The sequence below is a fragment of the Solea senegalensis genome, linkage group LG15 (genome assembly GCF_019176455.1).
Source record: "Solea senegalensis isolate Sse05_10M linkage group LG15, IFAPA_SoseM_1, whole genome shotgun sequence".
Taxonomy (NCBI): Eukaryota; Metazoa; Chordata; class Actinopteri; order Pleuronectiformes; family Soleidae; genus Solea; species Solea senegalensis.
In genome coordinates, this window is record NC_058035.1 from 110,104 (window position 1) to 129,679 (window position 19,576).

General features: G+C 40.1%; 1 protein-coding gene across 1 annotated transcript in view; it reads right to left on the bottom strand.

Moving 5' to 3' along the window:
* The window catches only part of camkmt (calmodulin-lysine N-methyltransferase), a 92,787-nt gene that overhangs the window by 72,829 nt on the left and 382 nt on the right, over positions 1-19,576 (bottom strand). Inside the window, exons 2-3 of the mRNA XM_044046220.1 lie at positions 18,195-18,373; positions 17,349-17,413 (exon numbers count right to left, since the gene is read on the bottom strand). Coding sequence (XP_043902155.1) covers positions 17,349-17,413; positions 18,195-18,373 — 244 coding nt within the window. The remainder of the gene's footprint in view (positions 1-17,348; positions 17,414-18,194; positions 18,374-19,576) is intronic.

The window sequence follows — 19,576 nt, forward strand, 5'->3', positions numbered from 1 at the left end:
GTACACCCTGGACAGGTCGCCAGTCCATCACAGAGCCACATAGAGACAAACAACCATTCACTCTCACACTCTCACCTAAGGGCAAATAAGAGTGTCCACGTTGCCTAATGTCTGACTGTGGGAGGAAACAGCAGAACCCGGAGAAAACCCACGCACACACAGGGAGAACATGCACCATGCCTTTGTTCCTACAGGGTCGCAAACCTGGGTCTTCACGCCGCAAAGCAGAGTGCTACTAACTTAACATTTTAGCCAAATAGAAGATTAAAAAAATGCTGTTTTTTTATTGTTTCGCGAGGGAGTTTTGTCTCATACACATCATCTCATATATATTGAGGTAAATGTTCTCCTTTTTTAACAGTATTATGTGAGTATTTCAATAATACATCAAGCACCATAGGTAGTGTGCAAAAAAAATCATCCAACTCTGCGCCTCTGGCCTCTTGTGTCTTTATGTGTGTATTTATGTATGTGCGTTCATAGGCTCACCTACTCCTCTTCACAAGTGACAGCGCTGTAGCCAACAAGCACTTCTGCCCATTTTGACTGGGCAACAAGGGCTTAATGACAAGTCACATAACAATGGAGAGGAGAGGGGAGTACAGTAAAGCGCTGCAGCAAAACTATCAGTCTGTCAAACAATGGCTTGTCAGCCCTGATCTTCTCTTCTCACTCTCATTGTGGTGCAAACATACACCCTCACCTGCACGCACAGGCTCATGGACACAGCTTATGCTCGTTTTTGCAAAAAACAAGCATGCTCATTAACACAAACATGCATTAGCACACATGAAGATGTAGACAATCAACAAAGTGCAAACTTGTTTGTCTCTCCCACACACACACACACACACACACAGAGGCAATATAATTGGCTGTACAAGCAGGGTTTGATGACAGGCCCTTAACAATAGGGAGCAGAGCAGCCTAGCTATCTGCCTGTCAGACAATGAAGAGGGTACTACTCAAGAGGTTGTCACCACCAATACATGTAAACACACGCACAGGGGAAAAAAAAAAAGCCTCACAAAAATAAAAAGACCCATGTGAGTGTGTGTGTGTACATGCCACTAGCAACACACACACACACACAAACGCGGTAATTCAGAGCACTGCCATTTATGTGAAGAGCGCTCCGTTTTCCAGACTGTGAGTGGAAGTGAATTTGCTTTTTCCGTCGAGTGCAAGTCAGGTTGGATTAAACAACACTTGGCAAGTGCAGATGGGTTATCATTGTGCATCTGTGTGTGCATGTGTGTGTCTGTGTGTGTGATGATGCCCACAGGCACTTGGGTTTGATGCAGGCAAATCTGTAAACAGCCCCCTTCCCCTGTCAGGACCCATCTCCCTCTTTTCACTCTCTCAAGGTGTCCTTTCACTGTTCTTTCTCATCATCTTTCACTTTCTTTGCGTCACGCCTGTGTGTCGCCATCATCTTGTCTTCTACAATTCCACTCTTGATTGTTGTCAACATCTGGGCTTGATGAGACTTCTTTGAATTGTTTTTTGTTTTGTTTTTTTAAATCGATAAACAGAGGGACAAGAAGACAAAAAGACACAAAGAAAGACTGGCCTCCTCAGAGCATGACACAACACTTATACTAAGACATACAAGTGTTGTTGTTGTTTTTTTTAACTCGGATCATTCTCTTAATCTAATAAAGATATAACCATCAAGAGTTTCATTACAACTTGTTACACATAAATTCTTCCTCCTATGTAATTTTATTACATGACTGTTTTGTCTGAGCTCTATGGTTGCCTTTTAAAGTGCAGCACCACTAAAACAAAGCCTCTGTTGCAGTGTTGGGTAGTAATTAACTGGTCTAATGAGGAATTGCTGTTACTGACAGGCTTGGAAACAAAGAAATGAATAAGATCTCTGGGATTTTAATCATAATTGTTACTATACATGAACGCAGCTGTCTGTTAGAGGAATAGAAAAAAGAAATGTCTGGGGAAAAAACATTTGTAAAAAAGACAATTATTACATTTCCTTATAATACTTTGACTAAATGTGTTAATCCGGTGGGTGACGCTGGTATTAAGGTATGCTTTGAACACATGCATATTGAGGCTCATGTAGATATTCCACTTTAAATGATTTGTTTGATACAGGGCCACATGGTTGGTGCGGTGGTTAGCACTCTTGCGTTTGAGGCGAGACAACGAAGGTCTTTCTGCATGGAGTTTGCATTTTGGTTTTCTCCAGGTTCTCATGCAGATTTGGGGATTATGCAAAATGGACACTCTAAATTGATGTTAAGTGTGAAAGTGAATGGTTGTTTGTGGCCCCTGTGATAGACTGGCGACATGTCTTATGTAGGCTGTGATTGGCACCAGCACACCCTCGTCCCTCATGGGGAGGATAAAGCAGTAGAAGATGAGTGAGTGAGTTAACGTACATGATTGATCATGATTAAATCTAAATGAATACACTGGTATACTGATGAAAATTCTGTGAATTGTAAGATTGTAGTTTGGACCTCGGGAGTTCTGAGCAGACACTGGGATACAGTTGACAGTGGTGAACTGCTCTGTTTGTGCAAGACATTAACAGAGATGGCTAACAGATAATACGATATGCTATACTAAAGCACTTACAGCTGGTACAACTGCATCTACCATCCACTGACAAACATCAACTTCCTACTTGATGTACTTCAGTCATCATGCCCAGAATGCATCATCACGTTATAATTGTTTGTAATATGAACTCTTTTCTGTTTGAGTTATTTGAAAACTGTAGTGGGCCCCAGAGACCTGCATGTATATTTTTTTTTTCCTCTGAATGAGAAATAATACTAGCAATTTGTAAGCAATTGACTGTGCAACAGACTGTAGATGCACTCAATCTGCTGTATGGTCTTCGAAGTATCTGTTTTCTCATGTTCTACTTGATTTTTCAGGGACAGAAAAACTGTTCTTCAGCGAATTCACTGAAAAAAGGTGCTGTGTCTGACACATGGATCTGTGAGTGTACTCAGTTGGGTGGATTTGAGGGAGCTGCCAAAATGAGGGGTGTGGTGGTAAGAAAAAAAAATGAATGAAGAAAAGGACCAAAGAGCCACAGTAAAGTAGAGAGAAGTAGTGCTAATGGTGTCTGGATTGCAGTTCGATGGATAGCAAGGCAAGGGATCAGAACATAACACTTGACCCTGCAGCACTCTGAACACTGATGACATAATGACCGTAACACTGCCTGGTTCAGGACAGGAAAGAGGAGCATTGTGTGCGATGGCATCATACACAACTACAGCCGCAGTGCACTTTTGAAGATGAGTTGTACTGTAGTAGATATGAACTGCATGTTACTTGGGGAAAAAGTGCATGAACTCAGTGGAAAAAGTAAGTAACCAAAGCACCAAAGAACATTACTTACAGAAACACCTTCAAAAACATTCAGTTTCCTTTTCAGTTAGATTCTGTACATCCAGGAAGTTTAATTCACATGTGCCTATAGACTTTTCAGACTTCATAATGACGTTTTAAAAGTTAAAAGTTCGTATATGCATGTATGTACTGTACATCTGTGTAACGGTGGTGTTTAAGTGTACACGTATCTACTGTGTGTGTGTGTGTGTGTGTGTGTGTGTGTGTTCAAGTATTAGGTTTGTTTATGTGTTCCATGTAAGTGTAGTAATGTGTGTGCGTTTGTCTGTGTCCCAATGAGTCTAATGGTCCCCGGAGGCAAGCCAGTGTCCATCAGCAGACAGCAGGCATCAGAGCCCTGCCCAAGTATCGATGGACCACTGGTGCTTGACAACGGCCCCACCCTGTGATCACAGGACAGGGAGTGTGTGTGCGCATGCGTGTGTGCGCGTGTGTGTCTAATAGACAAGGAAAGTGTTTCTGATAGATATATATATTTATACACACAGAAATACAGACAGTGGTGTCTGTGAATGACCCCTGACCTCAGGCTATGTGTCACAGCTCCATGTGTGTGTGTGTGTGTGTGTGTGCGCGCGTGTGTGTGTGTATGACTGAGGGGCCGCCCGGCTGTCATCGATCTCACACGCAACAGGCCAGCACTTAACACTTGGACTGTAGCAGCTAATACACTCACACCCTCTATTACTGCCCCACTGGAAGCTCAGCGTGTGTGTGTGTGTGCATGGCCTTCTGCCAATCCCACGCTGCTGCTGTTCAATGGCAGCACAATAGATTACACATATAACAGTGTAATGATATATCTCTATCAGACAGTCTCCTCTCTTTCCTGTCCTCTCTCCACTCTCCCCAACCCATCCACGCTTCATTCTACAGCGCAGTCAACATAGAAGGCGATCATCACTGCATCATGTCTTTCTGTTTTTTTTATAGTATATACTATGCAAAAGTCTTAAGCCACCATTAGATGTTATAATGACCATACAATCACTTTATTCAAATCTCAAAATAAAGATTTGGACTCAAAATAAATTTGAGACAAAGACAAGAGAGCTAACCAATACACCAACCGTGTGGCCCCCATATTTTCATTTTATTGTTAAATATACGTCAATAGCAATTTGGACAGGAGCAAAGGAGGAGCAGATGGATGACCGGGTTGAAAAAACATTAGACTTATTTACAATTATCCTACCCATAATGAAAAAGGTCCTCTGACTTTCAAAAAAGTACTTATTTTAACCCAAGCTAGAATGTTTGCTTTATGTGACCAAGTTACTTTTACGCCTACAACAAACAAAGTTGTTTTTGTGCACAAGCCTGAACAAATTGCTCTCATTATTTATCAAGGACTTGTTGAGTGTTCTGCACTGAGATTTAAAAATAGCTGGCTTCAAACCAGCAAGAGAGTTTATATTGTTGCACCAATAATCGGATTTCTATACAAAAACAATAATTATGATAACAATAAAACTTTTCAAATGTCATGGATACAAAATTTGAGAACTCTAGGCGTAGAAAAGTACTCAATCTTCCCTCCAATGATAATGTGTGACTGTAAACAACTTCTCTTTAAGATAAAATAATCCTTTATTAGTCCCACAATGGAGACATTCACAATTAAAGCATTTAATCTGATCGGATTGAACACCAAAAACAGCTGAAGATCAGATATACAGTATAGTAATGAAGAATGAGTGCATAGAAAAGGAAGCCTGGGTTACATTAATCCTAAGAAAGAACATACATTCATATCCATAACAACAACTAAACATAACAGTTGTTGTGTTACAGGAGGCAGAGGCACAGGGGCTAAAACATGTGCAACTGATGATTCTATTGTAGTACATGATTCTTTAATAGGATGGCTTGCTGCCTTTTAGAATTGATTTCAAACCAATGTTAATTTTGTATCTTTGCTGTGGTTCAACATAGCTCTGGAAAAGACTTAACTATTAAACTCCTGGTGTCACCAAGGGTAAGGCTCCTCTCACTTATTCACTCACTCACTTAAAGCTTATTCATTTTTTCCAGCACTAACTTGACAAAGCAGCTGGCTAACTGAGGCTAAATAATGCCTTATAAACAACTTGGGTTTTATCTGCTATCTGGCCTCTCACCACAGATGCCCGGGGGCTAATGTCCAAATGAGATGGTTCATTTCAGCTCTCTCTGTCTCTTGATCTCTTCCACTTTCCCCTTTCTATGTTTATCTACATGACCTTGTCATTTTCCCCCCATGGAGGTAAAGGACTGAAGGCAGGACTGGTTGAGAGAAGAGGCAGGGTGAGGGTGAGGAGAGAGAAGATAAAGGGTGATGGCCATGGCTGCTGGGGTTTTTGTGTGTGTGTGTGTGTGTGTGTGTTTGTGTGTGTGTGTGTGTTGAAGAGACGCATTAAAGACAGAGAGGTAGAGAGACATATATGGGAAGACATGAAGCTTTAGGCCACAGAGCACAGACCAAGCAGCCTCTTAAGTGATCCGATTGCTTTGTCTGAGAACTGCAGTGACTGTGCTCATGCAGAATGGTTACTAATAATACTAATAATGTGTGTACATTTAGATGGAACCTGCACACACAAATGCATGCACATGAAGACAAACAGCAACAGAAATACACACAAGCAAAAAGACAGGCAGACACATAAATGTATGCAAACAAAAGAGATCACTGTCTTGTGTCATATTGACAAATGAAAGCAATCAGTAGCACACAAAAAGGATCTAAAGAACCATAATAGGCTTCAAATGATCACTGAAGCACTGTGTGTGCATGTATTCTTGTATTTGTTGCTTTGTGAGGACATTCTGGCTTGTCCTCACATCTTTGAAGGGTTAAGACCTCGTTTTAGGGTTAGAGTATGGTTTAGGTTAGGGTTAGTTGTGATGTTTAAGGTTATGGTAAGGGGCTATGTATTATGTCTATGAGGGTCCTCACTTCAAAAGCTGCACAAACGTGTGTGCGTGCACGATGAGAATGGGCTTAAGTGACAATCATTGATTAGCTTTAGGCTTATGGCTTACATAGGGCACGCCATGTGTTTTTGGACTCACGCAGAGGTATCAACATACATACAAGCATTCACAAACAATCACCATCAATTTTTTCAGACCCAACATATACACACACATCTGTGAAAACCAACACAAAGTGTAGGTTTTGAGGCACCACCACAGCTTAAGTGCTGTTGGTCATAGTCTCTTCTGAATGATTACACACCATTCTTCCCCAACATTGTATCTATAGTGGTGTTCAGTGGTAGAGAGTACTGTTGAACATGTTATTCCAAAATCTGCCACTGATGTTTTACTGTGATGTCATCTGGCGACTGCTATAATTCTGAAGCAACTGCACACACACACACACATACACACACACTCATGTGGACTTAGAGCACCCCCAACTGGAAGGCAACACTGACAAAGCTGACAAAGTTGTGCGTTTACATAAATGGAAGCCCCTTCACGTACAGTGGCTTACTGTGATAGTAAAGACACACTATTCATTTCATTTCTCTCAATATTTGTTCCTCTCGTGCTCTCTGCACTTAGACACTTCACACCAGTTATGTGTGCGCTATGTAGCTTATTGTGTTTGTGTAATAGAGTTATAGCTAAGCAAACATTTTCCCACACATATTCCAAACAAAAGACAGGTGACATTTACATTTACACAGTCGCACACTCACGCAGACACACATGCACAAACATGCTCATACACACCATGAAAGAGGTGCAATTAGAGCACCTCACTCCAATTAACCAGCTCTCTAAACAAATCCACATTAGGCCCTCCATTGTGGCTGCGCTTGAAAACAGCCACTTGGGAACGTAGCATAAAAGCTTTAACTGTATTTCTCCTCCAGGACACGTGCTTGCATGCGCGAGTGTGTGTGTGTGCACGCCTGTCATTTTACATGTCCACAGACTGGCAGTGGTTACACATTGGCACAGAATCCAGGCTGTTATGATTGTGGTGGTGATGGGAAGATTGTGCAATCACTGGTGGGTGGAGAGAGTGAGAGGAGGCAGAGAGGGAGGGAAAAGGCACAGCAGAGAGGGTGGAGAGCAATGAAACAGGGAAGCTGTTAATAGAAGCAGCACACAATGAAAAAAAAAAATTGAGCCTGTAACACTGACATGATAAGTTGCTGTGCAAAAATCAAACTTCTTTTTCACTGGTCATTCCCAATGTAACATACTTTTCAAAAGCCTCTCATCAAATTATATAATTAGGAGTCTGTAATCATATCCAAACAGCCAAAAAAAGACAAATAATTCTAGCAATATTCCAATTAAAACAACAAGTGATTTAATTTGGACCAGCCACTTTAATTTGCTGGTGCACCTGTCATTAACTGACCTGCATACCCTTCACGGTTCATTGTTATTATGTGTGTAATAGTCTTTTACAGGTAATTTGGACTTGATGTAGTCTACATGAAAGACACTTTGCTCACAGTGTGTCCTAGTAGCAGAGAAGCGGTCAGACAGGAAGGGTTGGCATGTAAACCTTGCAATGTACCCTGCCACTGGAAGTTTTCCAGACATAGACAACTGGACTATTTGCTTTTCTTATTAATTTTCTAAATAACTATGTATTAATGGCTATTTGGGCAGGAAGAGTTTTAAACAAATAAGGATATAAAGGATCTCGGCATATCTACATATCATTTATGAAATAATGGTTAGTGAGTGAGTGAGTGAGTGAGTGAGTGAGTGAGTGAGTGAGTGAGTGAGTGTGAGTGGGAGAGAGAGAGAGAGGTGGTGGTCAGGTTGGGGTGGGGGTATATTCAGCCTCAGTGGACAAACACAAAGGTCTATGCCATGGCCTGCTGTGGACAGATGAGGGACCGTGTGTGGGGTGTATGTGTGTGAGCATGTGCACATAAAAGTGACAAAGAAAGACAGAAACAAAAGTTGTGTGACTTCAGTTTGCAGTACTTATACACCTATTATAAATCACACACAGGTATGTTTTGTTATCACAGTTTTCATTCATTAATTAATTCATTCATTCATTCATTCATTCATTCATTCATTCATTCAGTCATACATCTTTTTAAACTCTCAAAACTCAGATGCCCAACAGACCATTTCTCTCCCATAACTTGTTAAAGGTGAAGCTGACATAAAAAAGTTTAAAGAAAAAAAAATAAAGAAAGAAAAAAAAAAAGTCTCAGCACAACCTGGCAGCTCGCAGTTCAAACAGCCACGGCAGCTTCAGCCAACTGAGATACACTACAGCTAGTTAGTGTTTGAGGGAGAGTCTCTGAGGGCCACTTGAAAATCAGTTAACTTTCCCCTCAGAGGCCTGTGGTAACTCACATTTGCATTTAGCACACCCATTAACGTCAACACCTACTTTAGAGTTAGTAGAGCCAACTGACAGTTAAAGGCCCCCATGGGGCTATTTAGAGAGTCTCCAGACAGAGAGAGACCAACAGAGTGAACAAGTGACTGTAGCAGTTTGTGCGGTGAAGCCGTTCATTGAGTCACCAAGCAAGTTAATGGATTCTTGGACAAATATCAAAACACATTAGCAGTTTCAGCAAAGACATGTTTACAGGTTGTACAGCTGATAATCAGCTGCTCCACTTCTCTGTTTGGGATTTTTGATAAAAAATTGTCCCAGAAAAAATGTTTTCAATAGGATGGGAAACCAGGGAGAGAGTCTTAGTTTTTCTTACGTTGTTTAATAGTAAATTCACATCTGAAATTAAGGTGAGGTCATATAATATATATATCATAGGGCACATCATCTCAGTTGTAATATGTGACTTGGGTGCATACGCTTGGGTTTGTTACGCACACATACAACTATGTCATAGTTTTAAAGGGAATGAGAGATAACATTTAAATACAACTCTTGTGAACCATAAGACTGATGAGTGACCTTTATATCCATGGGTAAGCTAACACAAGTCATGTATTTTAGGCTATAAGATTGGATCATTAAAATGAATGAATTTATTTAAGTTATTAACAGTGAGTAATTCTTAAAATGCCTATTTAACACTAAGTCAAATGGAATATAATGTGACTACCTGAAACCAAGAACCATTCTATTGTGTAAAACACAGGGGTTAAGGATGTGAAACCTTTGATAAACCAACGGTTCAACCAGGAAATGCATGTATTTCACTCAAGCTAAATACAATGTTGTGTTGTCAAACTGAAAGATAAATCAAAAGATTTATAGTTATTATAAATGATATAATAACTATAATACAACTTCAAAAATAAAAAAAATTTCTTTACATCATATAATGACCATGAAAACAATACAAGGACAATGCAAAGTAAATGAAACACTGAAAAACCCACAGTGTTTGGAGTGGAGCCAAAACCTATTCCCATATGCCCATGCAGCCATTTACTATAGCTGTTCAAATCCCCGACCAACACACTAATCACATTAATCATGTGTTTGTTTTAAAACATCATTACACACACACACACACACACACACACACACACACACACACAGATGCACTTACATGTGCACACACTTGTGCCTTTGGAATTACACAGTGGTGCACTTGACGGGTACAAGAGGGAGGAGAGCCAAATTAACTACCATGCGCTAATCACTTAGCTCTCTAATGGAGCATACTCAGCACATTTGTGAGGCATGCAAACAAAATATACATGTACGGTTAATGTGATAATAAGAATAGAGAGTTATCGACATTCCTAAAAATATTTTAGGCTGGGTACATGCTGTAATCTGCTTCAAGAAAACACCAGTTTTAAAATATGTGTCTGTGGTTTTGTTAATTAAAGTTCCTTTAATATTTGGGTAACCTCGTTTAAACAGAGCTGCAAAATAATCTGTAACAGATGAGGGTTGGGCACTTTTTGTGCATGACAGGTAAATAAAGAATAAAGAAATACTGTGCAGTCACAACCATAGGCCTATACTCTGTAACTTGATCGATAGCTCACTTTAAAACATTCAGGTAGAAATAGAGTAGCAGTTTGAATGTCTGTCATTAACAATAAATTGAATATTACTCACACTCACTCATCTTCTACCGCTTTATGCTACACGAGCGGGTCGCAGCATTGAGGGTTGGTAGTTTTGAATCGTTCACATTGCTCGCACACAAAGTCTGTGCGAGATGATCAGGATGACTGACTGGAATAACTGATGTACAATCAAATATATACAGTGTATACTGGGTGCAAACATTTTAAGCACTTCTAAGCTTTTAAGACATTTTTTAACTTCAACATAAAGGTTTTAAAGCTTGATTGATATGCCCTAGGTGGCACAGTGTTACAAATATTAATCACCAGTCAGTGATATCACACTCTCTCACTTGCATTGCGTGTGCATGTATGTGTTACTTAGGTGAACAGGCCTGTGAATGCTAAGCTTAGGCACCATGGGGGACATTGCCAGGAGGGGCACACAAGGGTTGGGTGACTTAAATGGAGAAAAATCCAATAATTGTATCTGTCCGGAGGGAGGGGGAGCTTTTAGGCAGGGAAGCGACCTGTTATTACTCTTTCTTTTTTCTTCCTCTCTATCCCCTAATTCTAGAGAGAAGGGGTAACCTAAGAAAGGGAGGGGACAAAGTGGAGAGACATGAGGGTTACAGACTGTGGTGGCTGTTATGTCCTTGTAATTAGCTGAGTATTAGCAGTGGTGACAATGCAAGAGCACTGGGCAGGGAAGCGCCCTTTAACGCTCTACTCATTTCCTGAACTTAATCCCCACCGCTTACTGGTAACAGTGCGCACACATGCAGACCCATACGCACACATGTGCACGCACAGACAAACACACACACTAACTCACTCTCTTTCATTCAAGCACAAATTCCTGTTGTGCTTAAAGTCATAATGGTGGTTTACTTCAGGGAATTTCAGCCTGTATATGTGTGTGTGTGTGTGTGTGCACTTGCATGCACACTTGTTAACCTTAATGTGTGTATCTACACATTAGCATCAAATTGTGCTCACAAATACAGCAGTGACTGTTAACTTCTCGAACGTCAGGAAGCCTCCAGCACCCAGCAGTACTTCAGGCAAGTCCCCGTTCCTTGTTTTCTCCAGTGAACGGATGAAGGAGACAAGGCTGCAGAAGCAAAAATCAATTGCCTACAATTAAATCAACTGGCAACTCTCTCAACGTGCCCTCAACCCACTCAAGTCTCGCTCACACTTCCTCCAACACCACAAAGTGACACACACACACACACACACTGCAGTGCCCATGTGCAAACACTTTTGCACATCATTTTAATCTGTGGTTAAATTTAATGAAACAGTTGCAGTAACAATGGATGAAAGAACATTATTGTATCTGTTATAGTTCACCTGTCTCCTGTGAAACATTATTATAGAAGTAAAAAATATATAAAGTAATAAAATATTTAGTAAACATATTTAATAAAATGTTTGAGATGACACAATAATTGTGCAGGCCACATTTACTGATCCCCTTTTATCTCAACAAGTAATAAAGCTAAGCATTGAGGTCTAATTAACCTCTATAACCACAGCATATTAAACAATAATAACTTTAAATCAATGTATAACAAAAAAGCAGGGTTGTTGTTGGTTTTTTAGATTTGATATAAGCTCCTATAGTAGTTTAGCCCAATTGTCAACATCCTACACCCAAACCATCTCATTTAACCTCTTTTAAAACATAAGTTAATCATTTACATGAGTTGTATACTATGAGGAAATATTCTAAAGCCCAGTTTGGGTTACCTGGTTTTTATGTGAGGGGCAGCCAAATCCCCACCCAGCCAAAAAGGGGTACCCTGGGGTACCCCTGAGCAAGGTACCCAACCCCCAATGCTCCCCGGGCGCTACTCAGTGTGGCATCCCACTGCTTCTAATTCAAGGATGGGTCAAATGCAGAGGAATACTTTCCCCAAGGGAATTAATAAAATACAATTCTAAAAATTCTAATTCTAAATTCATGTAAATCTGTATTTCAAAAAAATTAATTCTGGATTGATTTATGACAAAATCCATAGAGTAAATAAAGTGAGTTGTGCATTAGTGGTTGTAATTATAATGGACATATGCAACATCTTAAATAAATGAGATGTGGAGTTAGGAGAAATAAAATAAATTGCTTGCAAAAGGTGCAATTAGAATCAGCTCTGAGGAATAATAGATAATAATGAGAATATGGGCATGGATTAGATTCTGAGGAAGCTAATAGCGTTCATGTTTTATATTGATTTTTGTTCCATGAGCTTAAATAAAAATCAGAGGAGCCACCTGAGCTCAGTCCAGAGCACACAGTAGAGAACATTTGCTATAGAGAGCATGTTATAAACAGCACAGAGGGGAACCACAAACCTTGTCATTGACACAACAGTCAGTGAGTGAGCGTGTGTGTGTGTCTGTACGTGTGTGTGTTTCTGTGTATGTGTGTGCATGGCTGCCATCTCCCGGTCTGGCACTACTGTCTAACAAGGTCTAATTAGCACTATGGCACAATGAATTAGCATAATTATGCAAACAGGGCTCCGTTGTAGGCTTGAAACAAGGGGAGGCTACGGGGGGCACCTATTACAACACACACACACACACATAGTCACTAAAGACACTTAGCAACAAATTAAACACACATACATGAACATGATAGATTCACTAGATACAGATGAAACACACACCTGCCCAACAATGCAAAAACCAACAAAGAACACTCTGCTCTGACATGTAGTGAGGATTGTCTTGTTTCTGTAAGTGTAACATATGCAGACATTTATAACCTCACAGAGAGAGCCACAGAAATGAGCGGGTAACTGCCACCAGTTCATCACTGCGCTCACTCATGACACTCAAACATTCTGGGCTTATAGTATTTACCAGTGGGGGTGATAGGTGAAGTCTGTGGTAGATAATAGGGATGACTGAGAGGCTGAAAGGCTAGAAAGCCTTTCATACAATGACAGCCGGAGTGAAGAAGGTGCTATTAAGCTTCATTAGGATGCTTGGCTCTTGATTACAACGCACACACTAATGCACTGACGAACAGCATTGCTCTAACTAGGGCTGTGTGTGTGTGGAAGAATCCAAACAACAACAACAACACACACAGCAAAGATACATTTTCCCTGTGTGTATGCGAGTATGGACACTATGTGACTTTTTCCTGCAACATCAACCCAACAAGTAACCCCACAGCGCTAAAAGTCCTCTTACCCTGCAATGTCAACAAGCTCTACCTAAACTCTCTCAAACACACACACAGAGACACACAGACACCTCCTCTGATGCATTCTTGGTCATCCAACCCCAAGGGCCTGTATTGTGTACTAAAATCCTGATCCCTAGCAGGAAACAAGCACCCCTGAAACCCCAAACAATGGCCGCACAAAGCTCTCTTACAATTACAAGCTCCCACTGTCAGCAAAAGATCCAGGAAGGCTGGAAGTTCAGAGTTCAAATAGTTCAAAGTGATCTGAAAAGGGACAAATCATTTAGTGACAACATAATGAGTTACAAATTTAACAGCAATTTCGTGACTTGTGAATGACCACCAGAGGGGGTGATTGTGAAAACATAAATGAACTGTGTATATTATTAATTTATTTGGCTAAAATATATTTAGCCAAACTTAAAAAAGGTTTTAAGGCATATGACCCAAAGATCAAAAATTCTGCAGGAACTCGAGCAAAAGTTGTGTCAGAATCAAAAAAGTTTTTCCCCCAGTCATTAACATTAATTTTGTTCATAAGAAACAGAAAACTAAATGTATTCTCCCAATGTGATTATGATGTACCATGTGACATGTGCTGTATCTGAGAAGTCAGTGAAGCCTTTACTTTAATTTTGCGGTCAGTGCAGGCCCGAGTCTTCTCCGTGACATGACATAATTTCTACAAACACTCCATTACTTAAATTAAAAACCATCGTCACTGAGACCCCTTGCTTTCTCCTCTCAGCTTGAGGTAAAACCATTGACTTCAGCTTATCGTCACCTTAAGAAAAAAATATATTGTTCAAATACGAGCACATTGGTGGGACAAACACAATAGCCAGGAGAGAGGCTCATGCTGAGAGGGGGTAGCAATTTTAAGCTGAGTCCACACATTTTGGAAGCAGTGAGCTAATCCAGACTAGACTTTTTAGCCTGCTATTCAGGAGGACAAGGAACCCTAGGATTTGGGCTTGTCCACACCTCAGGGGTGAGGGATTATCAAGATAGCAGGAAAGATGGAGAGGGTGTGAATGTGGCCAAAGAGAATGTGTATTAACTAGCAAGACTGTGTAGACGTGTGTGTGTGTGTGTGTGTGTGTGTGTGTGTGTGTGTGTGTGTGGTTGTACATCTTTGTGAGCAGGACATAAAAAATAGATATGAGTGAGTTTGTGTATTTAATGGGGATTCTCTCTGACTAACACCCTCAAAAATAGACCCCTGAGCTCCGACAGGGTCACCTCCAGGCCTTTCAGAGCCTCCTCTCAACCAGTCCTAATTGATCTCACGCATTACTAGTCCCAAACATGGGATGGAGAGGGAGATGGCTGGCTCATTGTCTGAGGAATGAGGTCCCCTTTACTAGTGGCTCTCCACTCCTTATGCGTGCACACACACGCACGCGCGCGCGCGCACGCACACACACACACACACACACACACACACACACACACACACACACCTCCACCTCTGGCATGCCCACCCACCATCTCCCCCTCTACCCTCCTCTATGCTCTAATCTCCGGCTGTGCTAATCCACAGGCCAAGTCAGGAACTCAGTTACCCATCTGGCCAAGCATGACTCCAGCTGGGAGGAGAGAGGGATGGAGGGGCGTGAGGGCAGAAAGTAGAGAAATGGAAAGAGAGGTAGTTTGGGACAAAGGATGAGGGGGTATCTACAGTAAGCAGTTTGGACATGTCTGCTACGACGAAAAATAAATTAGGGAGAGGATTCTTTACACACATTTGTACTTTATAGAAAAGCAGAGCTAATTGGAGATCTGCAAATTACAAAGAGCTCAGTGGGGGCCTGTGCTACAAGGCAAGAACATGATGACCTCTTAAAAAGTATTGATCCTTTAGTCTCCTTGTAAAGAAAAGGGATTATACATACTAGCTGCTCTGCCATGACTTATATATTTGATGCTTTTGTGCACTGAAGTAGCCTCAAGATACGACCTTCACCTATGACCCTGACTCCTGTGGGGCAATCGGGCTGGTTATCACTAGTCTGTGATTAGAGCTGCATGATATGATTATAAAAAAAAACTTAGAAAAACATGTTGTGATTATTCTGACAGATATCATGACTGCTACGTAATTCATAGTTGGTGCAACTAATCATTTTTGCAGCTTAACTATCAGAAAAGAAATATAAAAATGAGTCTATCAACAACACTTTTTCTCATCTTCCTGCAGCACTGCTGAATTCCATCAAAATGATTGTTTTGTCACACGTTTTATCTTCATAAAATAACAGAAGAGTAGTTTCGATTGAGTAATTGCCCATGGTCGTATAACAATTTCAATCTCAATCATTTTGTCATTAATTGTGTAGCTCTTCGTGTTACTCTTGCCATAACTCTTCACATGTATGTGAACATGGAAATTCAAAGAAACAAGATCATAATGAACCAAATGGATAGCAAGATGGATCACCAGTGTAGTGGGTTTATTAACTTTATCTACATTTAATAACAACAAAAAACACATGAGGAAGGGTCTATAGAAACACCTTCAACAAGTGTTACTAATGACTTTGCCTTAACTTTCCTCTAATATGACGATAAAGATGTAATGCGTAATCAGATTTTAAATCATATTTTGCTGGTTTGTTATTACAAACTGACTGTGTCTCTTACTCTAACACAGTTTTAGAACACAACTATTTTTCAGTTTATAATAAAATGAAAGCAGCTCAGGTAAATAAGATTAAATGGCATAAAGGACATGGTAAACTATCCAATGTATTAGCAAATAATTAAGCCACCAAAAACTAAAATCATGGGGCCTTTCTCAAAACCTCAAAATTAAAAGTACAGCTGCAGCAATGAGATTAATGAGAGCAGTGCTGGAAATTCCTACAGGCACCCCAGGTTTTATTGAGTACGTTCAAATCCTTTATCAGTGCCATTCTATTGCATAAATACTGTGCGGCAGGGAGTAGGGCTGTGCATTGGAATCAGAATTGTGAGGGTGGAAAAGGCACAACATAGAGGTTGTTAGTCCGAGGTTCATTCTAGAGAGCAAGAGGGAAGCAAAACACCCTACAAAATGCAACAGGACTGAACAGAGCGGAGTAAAACTGAATTACATTCAATCAAAAATAAACTCAGTCAAGCTTTACAAAGTGTGTGAAGGTCAACATCAAGGCTCTAGTGCTTCGATGATGTTATTCCACTCCATATCACACAGCATGTGCACATCTGCTTGACTTATACACTTTCTTTTCTCCCAAACCACTCATCACTGAACCACTCATCACTGTTGACTGGTGTAATAAGAAGACTGCAGCACGTGTCCCTTCTATGAGGCATGTGAATGTACCTGGTAAGAAAGTGTGTGTATGTGTGTGTGTGTGTGTGTGTGTGTGTGTGTGTGTGTGTGTGTGTGTATACACACATGGACCTAGTTACCTTTTCTTAAATAAAAACTGACCTTGTCAGGACCAGTAGTCCCCATGGAGACCAAAACCTGGTCCTAATGAAGCTTCTGAGGAACTGGTTAAATGTAGGGCTAAGATTTGCATTGTGGTTAAGGTTAGGTTAAGTTTAGGTCTATGCTTTGTTAAGCATTGACCAAACAAATGAAAGTCAATGCAGCGTGTCCTGAGGATAATAGCTGCTCAAACCTGTGTGCGTGTGTGCGTGTCCGTCTGTCTGTCATGGATAAAGGTCAGGGAGTACAATAACTCAACTAAACACAATCCCGTGCACACTTGCATAAACACACTAACACATTAAAGCTAGTCCAAGTAGAAAAGAGAAACAATGTACTCACAGACGTTACCAGTGTTGTCGAAACTGTTGAGCACTTCATTCACTTTCAGTGGACCCATGTTATCCCTGAAAGACACAGAAACATAAGTGGACAGAAAAGTATGTTGTGCATATTTATTACAGTCACTGAAACAAGACAAATAGTGTTAATTACCTTTTTTAAACTTATAGCTCTGTTCTTAGGAAACACATTGTATATCAGTTAACATCACTGAGATTGAATAAGACATACATTTATAACAATAAACAATATATTTAAACTATGTCTGCACATCAATGAATAGACATTTTTTAAATAAAACTATAACATGAAATTGAAAATTGAGCAGCATTTCAACCTGTTTTATGGCACACAGGACAGCACATAAAGAGTGGTTCTTTCTAAATTGACAAAAAACTAGACTCTAGAGAGTTGAATGCCATTTTCTGACATGAACTCTGGGTGTTTTGGTCTGACCATACCTGGAGTTTGTCATTCACACAAGACAAACACAGTGGGATGTTGTCTGAATAAGCAGTGGTCACAAGAGAAAGAGAATCTCCAGAGATTCCTGTTTTAAGCATGCAAGAAGCAGGACACTCACCAATGCACTGAGATTATCTGCGATTATAGTGGGAACCTGTATTCTGTATTCACACATACAGCCCTTCTGTAGAATCACTGAGAATATCCAGAGTTCTGTGCATGTCTGAACGCTCAATATTAAATGCAGCATCACCTGGAACTTGATCAATACTGACTTTTACCCACATAATCTGTACGTGTGATGCACTGTCAGCATGTTTTATCTTTGCTAGCATGAAACAAAAAAACATTGAGTGTCCATTCACATGTTCATGCATGTACCTGAGTGAGGCACTGTACTCTGGAAAGAAGACACTTCTGTACTCCACCCACTGGCCATCTGAGGTATCACTGGGGTCTTGTTTGAAAAGCCTTTTCCTGCTGAAAAGGTCAAACGTTGCAAATCTGCGAACAGATGCCTGTTTGACCTGCGGACTGTCCACTGACTTCTGACGCAACACCTGTGTGAGTGGAAATAACATGTTACCTTTCCAAAAAGAAGCACATATTACATATTTCAAACTGCGCAACAAATACTATATTATTACTATACCAGCCTGTGGACCTGGCCCTATACTTATATTTGGCCATCAACAAAAGCTGAAGCTTCTGCCTTTAACATTTGAAATATCTGCATCATTTTCCTGTGTGGTAATTTAAAGTAGAAACAGACCCAAGTAGGTATATTGTAACGTCTATTTAAAATTGGTGGTTTACGGAACAAATAGGTGGTGATCTAATCTGTTAGGTTGTCAGTAGTTTATTCCATCATGTCTGATGTTTTCTAATGCTGTTTGTGAAACATTTACTGTGTGGTGGACCCACTTTTTAAAGACAACAACCCATTGCATCCCAAATCACAATATAAAGTGTGTCAAAAGCAAACGTGTGTATAATAAAACATTATTATACAGTATTATTTTGAATAGGTAAACCAGAGATTTACAGGAGACATACATTTGACAAATTAATTAACTTCACCTGTTGGTATTTAGAAATGTACACACTTGAGATTTGTCTGCAGCATGAAGCCCTGGAAATGATGAATTAGGAAATAAAATCTTAGTTTTTTAATTATTTTTATAAATACATTAGACAATCTGAATACTATGTATTGCTTGAAACTCTGTTGCTTACTTGAAACTGTGTTGGTTCTGTCTATTTGCTGACTCTGAGTTAGAGGGAATATAGGTTACATGAAATAGAACATGTCCAAAAACACATGAAAGTGTGACCTGAATAAAATGAGTTTAAGCTAGGGACGGGAATCAGTATCAGTATCAGTATTGGTCCGAAACTGGTCAAAATCACTGGATCGGATATTGGACATGTACACATGTAAAATCCCATAGAAACCAAAAATTCCTATATATCACATGCTTCACTATGCCCAGCCTGTAATAATGTAAGTAAAGATCAGCAAAAGCAGTTTAGCTCAGAGTCATGTTTGGGCTGTTTACGTCTTCTTTTTGGGAGAACAATATTTGTCACACAGTTGGAGTCTTTGAAATGACTCTTCACAAATGTGTTGTTAACAGCTTCATAGTTCATAAATGGTCCAAAATGACTGTATCAGGCTAATATCAGTATCGGTAAATACTGGAGTTTGTGATAACGGACACAGCAAAGTGGTATCATCACATTCCTAGTCTAAACCCGTGAGA